Source organism: Vombatus ursinus, unplaced genomic scaffold (assembly GCF_900497805.2).
Source record: "Vombatus ursinus unplaced genomic scaffold, bare-nosed wombat genome assembly UNPS02014832.1, whole genome shotgun sequence".
NCBI classification, from domain to species: domain Eukaryota; kingdom Metazoa; phylum Chordata; class Mammalia; order Diprotodontia; family Vombatidae; genus Vombatus; species Vombatus ursinus.
The window spans coordinates 18,892,006-18,903,777 of NW_020954610.1; the positions used below are offsets into that span (position 1 = coordinate 18,892,006).

The 11,772-nt window shown below is 39.6% G+C and overlaps 1 protein-coding gene across 4 annotated transcripts in view; it reads right to left on the minus strand.

The window, feature by feature from the left end:
* Positions 1-11,519, minus strand: part of LOC114026076 (paralemmin-2-like) — a 508,213-nt gene extending 496,694 nt beyond the window's left edge. For 3 of the 4 annotated variants that reach the window (XM_027839691.1, XM_027839690.1, XM_027839696.1), the window contains exons 1-2: positions 11,376-11,519; positions 11,159-11,219 (exon numbers count right to left, since the gene is read on the minus strand). In XM_027839691.1, the coding sequence (XP_027695492.1) occupies positions 11,159-11,219; positions 11,376-11,485 (171 nt within the window). In that variant the 5' untranslated portion in view covers positions 11,486-11,519. Of the gene's footprint in view, positions 1-11,158; positions 11,220-11,375 lie in introns of those variants that run through there. The other variant, XM_027839692.1, reaches the window with a different exon arrangement.
* Between the last annotated feature and the right edge of the window lie 253 nt (positions 11,520-11,772).

Genomic DNA, 11,772 nt, shown 5'->3' on the forward strand with positions numbered 1-11,772 from the left:
ACAATTGCCAATTTACATTTGGTAGGAGTTCTTCCTCACCAGAGACTGTTCTACATCAATAAAAGGACAACTTCAGAACCACACTCCCCCTTCAAAGAAATTGTTATTGCCATTGTACATTATAGTTATATGTGACTTATCTTCCTGCCTTGGCTATCAGCTCTATGAGGACAACCTACTATATCTTACTTAAGCTTACTACCTTCCAGAGCACCCAACACAACGCTCTGCATACAAAAGGTACTTAATAAATGCTCCACGGAACTGAAATGAATCATCGACTATCTGAAGTACCCGATCTCCACCCATTTAGCATTTCCAGGATGTCTGTTAACATTTCTGCTGAAGCATTTAACAAATGAAACTTCAAGGCTTTCAATGATCTCCCAAACTCAAGCTCTTGTTGGGTTGTTGGTAAAATGCCATATCACTCCTGGCTGTAAGGCTATGCCAACTGGAAGCTGCAACTATTAGAAATAATACCTTGAACCTATTCTGAGCTCTGCCTTCTTGACTGCTCTCTGAGGAGCCTAATAAATGAACACAGTGAAGTGGCTCAAAGTCAGAATCAATGAAATACATACATCTTAGAGCAAGGGTTCTAAACCTTCTTTGAGGCATGTATACCTCCAACAGACTGGTGAAGCTATGAGTCTCTTCTCGGGAAAATGTTTTTAAATACATAGGATTATAAAGGAAAATAATTTTATTGAAATAAAAATGCATTTTTTTCATCCAACTGCAAGGACCTTCTCATTCCCCTGAAATCTTAGGAGTCTCTTTCCTAGTAGATAATTTTAACAACTTTTTTTTTTAATATAGTTCTACACATCTCTAGTACCTTCTAAAAATTATTTCCTAAGTCAAAAGACCAATACAACAGAATGTAAGCCCTTTGAAGATATGGGCTATGCCTTTTTCAATTCTTTGCATGCCCAGTGGTTTGCACACAGTAGGTGTATAATAAATGTCTGATGAATTGAAATAGTTTTCCAAAATTTTTCACTAAATTGTTATTTAAATTAAATCAATTTAATTTAAATAAATTTAAATTAATTTAATTTAGATAAATTTAAATTAAACTAAATTATGTTTTCTGTTTGAACACTGAGAGATTAATTATTTCTCCAGAATTCTCTGCTTATATTTACAGTTGGCAGTTGGCAGTTGGCAGAGGGGTTAAAGGGCAACCTCTGTAATCAGGAAGTGCAACTTTGCCTCATTTAAATCCAATTCACAAACAAGTCAAGATATCACCCAGTCATGTTATTGGTCCTCTTCTAAAATGAAAGATGAACAACACTCCAGGGATGAAAAACTCACTGCTCCCTGAGGCTGCCCATTTCATTGTTAGATAGTTTAAATCTCTTCTACTGAACTTCTGCTTTTCTCAACTCTCATTTTGAATTCAATTCAATAAACGTTTATTAATTATGTGACAGCACTGTGCTAAGTTGATACAAATAAGAAAAAAAAGACATTCCTGCTCTCAAGGAATTTATAATCTAATATATAATTTTAACTATATTTATATATAATTAATTATATTTGCATATAATTAATAATTTATCTATCTAATATAATCTAAAACAACACACAAAAGGAAGCTAGAAGGGATGGAGTACCAGGGAGGGTCCAGCACAGGGCATCACGTTTACTGCAAACTAAGCACAGTTATAAATAAAAAATGGAGTTAACTGAAAGTCAAGATCACAGACAGCCCTCTATAAAGAAAGGCTTTAGGAGAAGTTTAGTGCTCCACCTTCCAGTCCTCCAATCAAAGGAAGTGGAGGCTGAAGCAATGGAGAAGGTGTTGAGTATCCAAAACTGAATCCATCAATATGATGCTGAGATTTCAGGTAATCACCTTATCCCGTGTGTGTGTGTGTGTGTGTGTGTGTGTGTGTGTGTGTGTGTGTGTGTGTGTGTGTGTGTGTGTGTGTCTGTGTCTGTGTGTGTGTGTCTGTGTCTGTGTGTGTGCACGCGTGTGTGTCTGTGTGTCTGTGTGTGTGTCTGTGTCCCCATTGTCAAAACAGGGAAGACAATGCAATCTGCATGCTACAAGACAGTGAGCTTGACTTTGACTCCTAGGAAAATTCTTTAAAAAGATGATTCATGAATGTCTAGCCCACCCATCAGGCCATTTTGTGATCTGTGCTGCTGCTTTGAATACGGACAGTGGCACATTTGATTTCACTATCACATCTAAATAGCTCTACTTCCATCATTAAGAATTCTAAATTTCCTCTCTCTGATCATAAGTTCCTTTCAGTTAATTCACCTCTTCCCTCTTCTCTCCTATACTATATCTTGAAACTGCTTGACTTGATCCCCTATTCACTCCTCTTTCATTCTAGTCTCTGATGAAAAAGTGGCCCTTCTCCTCATCAAAGCCAAGCCCTCTCACTTGTTCCATTGACCCCATTCCCACCAGTCCCCTCGGGCCAAACTGTCCCCAACATAGAGGAAGTCAGTAGAAAAGGAGAGACTGTCCTCTGTGTTGCTTATTATAATCATTCCCAGGTCCCACCCCACCCCCAATTCTTAAAAAAAACAAAAAAACTTCATTTGACTCTACCATCCCATAAAGTCATTCTCCTCACTTTTACGGTCAAACTTCTAGGAAATGCTTTCTACCTACATTCACTTCTCACTCTTCAACTTTTTGTGATATAGCTTATGACTTTATCACTGTAAATGCTCTCTCCTATCTCCCAAGTTACAGCAATCTCTTAACTGCCAAATCCAATAACCTTTTCTCAGTCCTCATCCTTCTTGACTGCTCTGTAGTATTAGATACTTTTAACCTTCCTTTTCTCATGAGTACTCTCTTCTTTGAGTTTTCATGACTTGTCTCCTTCCTTGTTCTCTTCCTTTCTGTCTGACCACTCCTTCTCGGTCTCCTTTGCTGGACCCTAATCCTTGTCACATTTTCCTCTAGGTGTAATCACAAGATTTTGTCCTGGGACCTCCACTTTTTTGTTCTCTACATTGTTTCTCTTAGTGATTTTATCCGTTCCTGTGGGTTCAATTATAATCACCATGCAGACGATTCCCAGATGTATGCCCCCAGTGTCTCTCCTGAACTCCTGTCCCATACCAACTGCCTATTAGACATTTCCAACTGGATCTCACAGGCATCTTAAGCATGACTTTTCTCAAGACAGAATCCATCTTTTCTCCCAAGTCCATCATCTTCCTAACTTCCTTCTTTTTGCTAACAGCAACATCCAGGTTTGCAACCTTGGATTCAAACTCGACTCTTCATTTTCTCTATTCAATCAATTGCCAAATCTTGTTGATTCACAACATTTCTTACATCCTTCTATTTCTTTCCACTCACAAAACACCTAACCAAGTATGGGTCCTCATCACCTCTCACAACAACTACCACAACAGCTTCCTATTGGGCTCCACATCTCAAGTGTCTCCCCTATCCAATTCACTCTCCACAGACTTGAGAAAGTGGCATTTTTAAAGAATAGATTTAAACATGTCTCCCATGCTCAAAAATCTCTAGTGCCTCTAAGATAAAATACAAACTTCTGTGTTTGTTGGATAAAGCCACTAAAAATTTGGCTACAGCCCACATTTCTGGTATAATTAAACCCTACTCCATGACATGCTCTCTGTGGTTCAATCAAACCAGCCTACTAGTCTCTCTTAGTCTCTAATTCTCTCATTTTCTCAGTCTCTCTCTCTTTCTCTCTCTTCTTCCCTCCCCCCCACATATCTCATTCCATTTCTCCATGATATACCTTTACACAGTCTGTCTGTACCCCCACCCATACCCGAAATGAATCCCCACCTCATCTCTGCCCATTAGAATCCCTGGCTTCCTTCCCTCAACCCAATGAACTCATATTTTTTTTTGCATAAATATTTTTATTTACTTCTGTGTGTACACATTCCTTTCTCTGATGGAACATAAGCTCCTTATGCCAGGACCTGTTTCCTTTTTTGTCTTTGTACTCCTAATGCCCCGTATAGTACCTGAACTTATCAATTGCTTAATGAATACACACTGATTCATAGATTTCTTGTGATTCTCCCCTTTGATCCTAGTTCTACTCTCTGAACCTACAAAAGTTCAAATCAATAATTTGGCAAAATTTTATTAAGTGGCTGCTATGCTTAAGTAACTGGGAATACAAAGATAAAGATACAGTCCCTGTATTCAAAAAGCTTACAATATAATGGGGAGATAAGACCTGGATGCAAATAAGTTTTCTTCCATATTACAGTCTTTTCAATATTTGAAGACAGCAAATAAATTCCCATTGTTTTCCATGCTCTTTCCCTTTTCCTTTCCACTCAGTAGTGGAAGGTACCAACCTAAGCATTGTGAGAGGCAGCAAGGTATGATGAAGAAAACACTGACCATGGATTCAGAAGACCGGAGTTTAGGTTCTAAATTTGCCATTTCTGAGCTGTGTTACCATGGGTAAAGTCATCTAATGTTTTTTAGACCTTAGTTTCCCCTAAGAGTCCTTCCAACTCAATCATACTACAATTACCATAAGCAAATGCAGTGATAAAAATGCTGATAGCTCCAGGGAAAAGTTGTGCCACGTTACTTGGAAACTGGAACACTCACATCTCCTGAGAATTGGCTTTGAGAATTGACTTTCTTCTAAATGCTGCCAAAACCTAATCAATATCTACTTGGCCTTGGATGATTTCAGATGGCAGCTATGATTCTCAGTGAACCACAGAGTCCACTGTGGCTGATGGTCTTTGCTCCCAGGAGGCTCAGGAGTGGAATGTTGAGATGCATGTTCTCATGTTATCAAGATTGCAAACATTCAGCGAAGTTAGAACTGCAAACCCTATTTCGGCTTTATGCATTGTTCACATTGCTTGTTTTCTTTGAGGACAATTACACTATTAAATTAAATATTTATATGAACTCTAGATACCTACTACTGTCCAACCACAAGGTATCTGAAATCATATGACTTCAGGTTTTTCTTTTCTTTTTTTTTTTAAAGGCAGTTGGGGTTAAGTGACTTGCCTAGGGTCACACAGCTAGTTAAGTGTCAAGTGTTTGGTCTGAGGCCAGACTTGAACTCAGGTCCTCCTGACTTTAGGGCCAGTGCTCTATCCATTGAGCCACCTAGCTGCCCCAGACTTCATGTTTTCTACAATGGTCAAAAGTCAGTGGCTTCACCAAAAAATGTTCCCTAAACTACTGAGGTACTTAACTTAAGACAAAAAGAACTTTTTCAACTAAGGAACTTTTTTTCAATTATCTTTTTTCCTATGATTAATCAAACTTTTTTGATTTGAGCAGGAATTAGAATAAGAATAATCTTTTCTTGCTGAACTACCACGTTGGCCTTATATTAAAGAAATAGTCCCAATACTAATCAGAAAAAAAAATTAAAATGAGGTAAACTTTATTTTTCTCAAAAAAATTTAAAAAAATTTATCCAACTACTTCCTTTCTCAACAACTTTGATTATCTCCCTGTTTCCTAGCTTAGTGAATTCAAACTCTTCTGTATAGCATGTCCACTAACTGCCCTTATCCCTATTCCATTTTTTCATTTATTGTTACTCATTAACAACCCCACATATATATTTCCAGATTTCTCATTCCCTTCAACTGTAATATCTTCTCCCATCCTTTCTACTAATTCATTGGATCTGCTCCTTTCAAAATACTACTTAATATTCACCTGTTGAAAGACTTTCCTGAATAATACTATCTATCCACCTTTATACTTAACACTACCTCAGCACTTACTCAAATAGGTCTAAGATCTCCTTGATGTGATCTAAGATCTCCAGTCCCAACCTCTTCATACCTATCTACCCCACAAACCTCTTGTCCATCCTCTCCCATGTCTGCCACAGGGATTCCATGCAATATTCTGGAAAGTTGTCCTCCATTTCTTCTTTGGAATGTGTTTTAGTTTGATCATGCCCATCATATACTATATCCACTGCCCTTGGGTAATGCTCATTTTCAATTCTTTAGGAGATGGTAGTGTTTGTTCCATGACAAGGCAATCATACTACAAGAGCACTGGATTTGGAGTTAAAGGAGCTGGTTTTAGATCTGAGCTTTGCCACTTACTACCATTAGGACAATGACCTTTTAAGGAGGGGGTCCAGGCCAACTATCTCTTCATTTCCTACCTGGCTGCACTCCTTTTGTCATCTCCATCATTCTTCCTTTTCCTCCACCCCTTCCTTTCAGATTTCTGAGTTAGATTGTAAGCTTTTTGAGAGCAGGAACTATTTTTCTTTTATGTATTTGTATTGACAGTGCTTAGCATAGTGCCTGGCACATAGAGGGTGTTTAATAAATGTTTGTTGAATGATTATCAGGATGATTTTGTACAAGTCACTTAGATCTCTAGCTCTTGGTTTCCTCATCTGTAAAATAAGGAGGTTGGACTAAACCTTTAAAGTCACTTCCATCCCTAAATCTGTGAAGCTATGTGATCTTGGCATTCTGTGAACAATACTGGAAGAATACCAGCATGAAAAACATGGACCTTTGTTTCAGTGGCCTATTAAAATGTTAGTTTAGTAAATTTTCTTGAATATTCAACTGAGATGTGTGTATCTATGTCTATATACCCAAGCAGATTGCAAGCTACTTGAGAACAGGACTATTCTGTATTTTATTTCTAGTTCCTAGGAGAGTGCTATATATATAGTGTGCTCTTAATAAATGATAAAACCAAACAAAAGTTGGTATAAATTGGTTCCAAATTTAAACTTTAAGCACACCCAAATTCTCAGGCTTTATTCATCTGTTATAACCCAAGGGCATTACAGCCTGAATGTGCGTGGCTTTTCCCCAGAATGCATTTTCCCAAGTTGATCCCAGAGCTATAACTTAACTTGATGGAAAGAGGGGGATTTTTGGATGGGATGGAATGGGATGCCTTTGTCATCCTTTCTCGAAGCTCAGACACCACACTTCCTTCCCTACATTTGGTTTCCATTTGGTTTCAGTGACCTCTTCAAAATGCAAACGTTATTCATTAAGATACAACTGACATTGGACGGTTTATATCCACTGAATCAATTCTTGGAATATTTGCAACAGGATGTGGGCCCCCAGCTTACCACTAATACCAGTGGGCTTCATGGTTTCCTCATGCCAAGGGTACATGTCAGGCTGCTTAGCAGCATTCTAACTTCATCCCTCAGGAATTCTGAATCACCCACACTGCTCATGAGGAAAAGAAGATACAAACATGGTGTCCAGAAACACGTTCTTGGCCTGAAACTGTCTTTGGGGCTCATTCCATACTCAGATTACCTAACCTTTCATGTCTAAAACAATGAAAGGTAATTATGACCACCCCCCCCCCCAGCTAAAGAGTCATAGCAAAGAGAAAAGTGGAGGTCTTCTGTTGATTGTATCCAATATATTCTGTCTTTACATATGTTACCTCATTTGGTCCTCACCACAACCCTGTAAGGTAGGTACTATTTTACAGATGTGGAAACTGAGACTGAGAGAGGGTAAGTGCCTTGCCCAGGATCACATAGCAGGCAATTAAGTTTGTTTTGTTTGGTTTGTTGACTAATTGGACAAAATGGATTTTTAAATCATCTTGCTTACTGTGATTTCCTCTTGGTTTTGGCAAGAAATAAAGATAAGAATAATCCATTTCTGACCTCATGATAAGAGAATTAAGATGAAAGATGTAAATAGAGAACTAGGAAAAAAAAATTTTCTGAGACAGTTGGAGTAGAGTAGATGATGGGGAAGGACTGATTTGCTTGGAAATTAAAATTGTCTGAGATCATGAGATCATCACAGAATCATATGTTTAGAGTTTTATGGGAGTTAGAAATATGAGGAAATGGAGGTTGAATTAGTAAGGTAAATTGTTCAAAGTCACCATGTGACCTGATTATTTTAGGTAACATGATTGTCTGTAACAGCATTAGTTATTACAGTGTTCAATCTCCCCTATGCCAATTGGTATTGAAAGATAATCTCCCTTGTTTTACTAGTGTCTCATGCATAATAGGTGCTTAAGAAATACAATATTTGGGGGCAACTAGGTGGCACAGTGGATAGAGCACCGGCCCTGAAGTCAGGAGGACCTGAGTTCAAATCCGGCCTCAGACCAAACACTTGACACGTACTAGCTGTGTGAACTTGGGCAAGTCACTTAACCCCAATTGCCTTACCAAAAAAAAAAAAAAAAAAGAAATACAATATTTGCTGTGTGAATTTGTCATAGTCATAATCCACTCACCTAGGGATCCCCCAGTGCTACCTTCCTATCTCTCACCTCTTCAAACTGGGCTATGAGTCTATAGCACAGGGTGCTGGTATACTGTCTGAGCCAATAAAGGAAATTGCTTCTGCTTCAAGAATCTGAGGAAATGTATATAACATCACTTCAGGTAGTAGGGATTTCTTCTCAAGCTTCCATCTTAATCGTGAACATTTACAGAATACTTTAAGGTTTTGCAAAGGACATTACATATGTTATCTCATTTGGTCCTTACCACAACCCTGTAAAGTAGGTCCTATTTTACAGATGTGGAAACTGAGACTGAGGGAGAGTAAGTGCCTTGCCCAAGATCACATAGCTAATAAGTGATTACATCAGCATTCAAACTCAGGTCTTTTTGATTCCCAATTGAGAAATTCTATTAAGGATACCACTTATCTCTCTTTATTTCCCTGAGGAGCCTTCTAGGGCCCTAGGCTCTGGAGTTGAGGCTTGAGGAGGAGGGGGTGGATGGATACCACTATTCTTCCTGGGCATAATGTGGAAAGCACAGTCCTTTAGACTGAATTTGCATTGAAGAAGTATGCAGATGAGAATAGGGGTGGCAGAAAACAAACAGATGAGAGGTTCTGAACCCTTCTGGGATCACTGACCCCTCTTAACAGTCTGGTGAAACCCATAAACCTTTTCTCAGAATGTTTTTGAAGGCACTGAATAAAATTCATGGGATTATAAAGAAAAACAGTTATACCAAAATACAGTTATCAAAATATATTTTTTAAAAAGTTCACAGACCCCAGGTTAAGAACCTGTGAACCAGATAATGAGGTCCCAGAGCCTATACTTCTAAATGATGTAATCCTGCACAGTGCCACACTGACAGTAATCCTAGAAAGTACAGGACATGTATTTGTCAAAATCAGTATGTTAATTTGCTTATTTGCAATTGATACATATAATCCTCCAGGTCTACCCACAAAGAATTATACAGGCATAAGGGATATACATGCTCTTAAAAAATACTTATGTGTATATATGTTTATGTACATACACATATATAGAAGACATATATGCATACATATAGAAGATATATAGGAATGTGTGTGTACATACATATACACACACACACACACACACACACACAGAGAAAAATCCTCAAAGATTGTGCCAGACTCCTTCCTAAAGTAAACCACTGCTTAGATCAGTCTGCCACATTTTGAGACAGTTGGCACCAGAGGACCTACATTAGCCAACTTGCCTTTCTCCACTTGCAGAAAGCCAGTCTTCTCATGGGTGCCAGTTTCTTCTTAGCCATTAACTGAATGAAACCAGGATGCCAAATCAGAAAATGTGACAGCTATGTGAAGGAAGCCCTCAGTAGAAGGAATTCCATCTAGGATTCCTATAACTCACCCAGTTGTCTGTGCCTCAATGACAACTCCGGTTACAGCCTGTTATTATGCCGTTGATAACAAAACATCAGCTATCTACATGGCACCACAATTTGAATATCTCTTCTTATCAAGGGCATGACATGCTGGCAACACTGGCTTGCTATGGAGTTTTGAAGCAATGAATGACTTCATGCACCATTAAAATAGACATAACATGGATAATGACATAGCTTAAGTTCTGGAGACTCCAGTTTTCAGAAATTTTATTGTTGGAGGTGACCCTCTTAATTCAACAGTGGCATCTCAAAGCAGAATCTGAGTTTGAAGAGTTAGGAAGGAGGCCTTTCAATTCCATAAAGACTCCCTTCATGCCAGAGGTCTTAAGAAGAAAAACAACATGGCCTACATGCCCCTTTCCATCAGAGACATGGCTTAAAACCTTCTGGGGGGAAAAACAATATAACTTGCTGGCAAAGTACTGCCCATTACTTCCCTCCACCAAATTAATATTTCCCCCTGCAGGAAACTTTGGAGCAGAGGACATATTTAATCTACTGTGCCTCTGGATTCTTCTGTGCTAGGATGTTATTAGACCTATTTTTTCTTTCTTCCTTATAAGAGCAGTAATCATTCCCTCATCTACGAGGGAAATATATAATCCAGCTGTGGCCTTTATAGTAAAAACACAACATCTGTTGATCATTGGTAACACTGGTCTAAAGGCAGCTAAAATCTGGACAGATTTAGGCGTTTTAAGACCCAAGTAGCACATGTAGCAATCCTATCTTGCATAACTTTTTTGAGCTGGCATTTGAACTTTGCCAAAAAGGGATTGCCTTGAACCCAGTTAGATGAAGTGCATAGAATATCCAAGCCCTAGGGCAGAGACTCTTTTAATATCATCCCCAAATTTTAGCAGTTCTAAGCTGTGGCCTGCCTGGGCCATTTTATAAGCTCTATGTTTCCCTCTTTGGTGTGCCCTTTTTCATATGACACCAGCAAAGGGGAGGTGAAGCTCAGGGCTTCCAATGGCATCCAGACATTCAGCTCAGTGAGATGGCATTCTACTCTAGCGGTTTGGGGAGCCACATACTTTTTTCCTTTAGCTAAGAGAATGGCAGAGAAGTAAAATCACCATTTAATTCAGTTTCCCCACCCTCGGAGTCCATAAAGCAAAGATATTCTTGGGCACGGCATGAGAACATTTTTGGATCCGTTCCATTCTTTCCCCTCCCCGCTCTCATCAGTCCTTAAATAAAGCATCTCATTTCTAACCCCTATACAAATCACTCAATTCACCTCATTCAAACCCCCAGTCCCAAGCACACTTCAGTTTTACATGGGTGCATACAGAGAGAAAAATGCATGTGGTGACCTTTATGCACACGTCTAAAGAAAAAGGTAAAGCAAGCCCTTGCAAACTTCTTTTTTCAAGAGCATGCCAATATAGCTACTGTGCTGGAATGCTTCTCCCACTTCCCCAACCCCCAAACTCTGGGTCCCCCTCCATTGCCAGACAATAGAGCAAGTAAAATGAAACCAGACTTACAGCTATGGCTTGCAGCCTTTCCTTGTGCAATTCTGCCTCCGCCATCCTAGAGAAGAGGACACTGGAAGGGGGAGAAAAAAAAGGGGGGAGGGGGAACACCGCAGTCACCAAGAGAAACTGAGTTGCACCGCAGGGTATTTTTGCACCGAGCCAGGCACTGCTGCAAGGGGAAGCCCCAGGCCCCTTCACAAGCACCGCAGTCGACTACCAAGCTTACGGGAAGCTCATTTTCGTCACTGGACCGTCGCCTCCATGCCTGTCTCCCAGCTGTACTGCTAACTGCATTTCAACACGGCTTCTGTGTTCCGATGCTGTCACACAAGCCATGGATGTGGGCTGAGAGCAGCTGAGCAGAAGGATAGCTTGCATGGCTAGGATGATTTTTTTTTTTTTTTGCCCTGACGTCTCAGCTTATTTGCTCCTCCTCTAGGGTGTTGGGTCACGACAGGAGTTGAACATCAAGAGAACGCATAGTAATCAGAACCTGCATGAATGCAGGGGAATGAGACAGCTGTAGGATTGCAAGTCTCTGATGAAGTGTGGGGGCCGGGGGGTGGGAATGGGGGCGAGAATGGAACGCGCTAGACAAATTCCTTTGAAAGGGATTCTGTTTT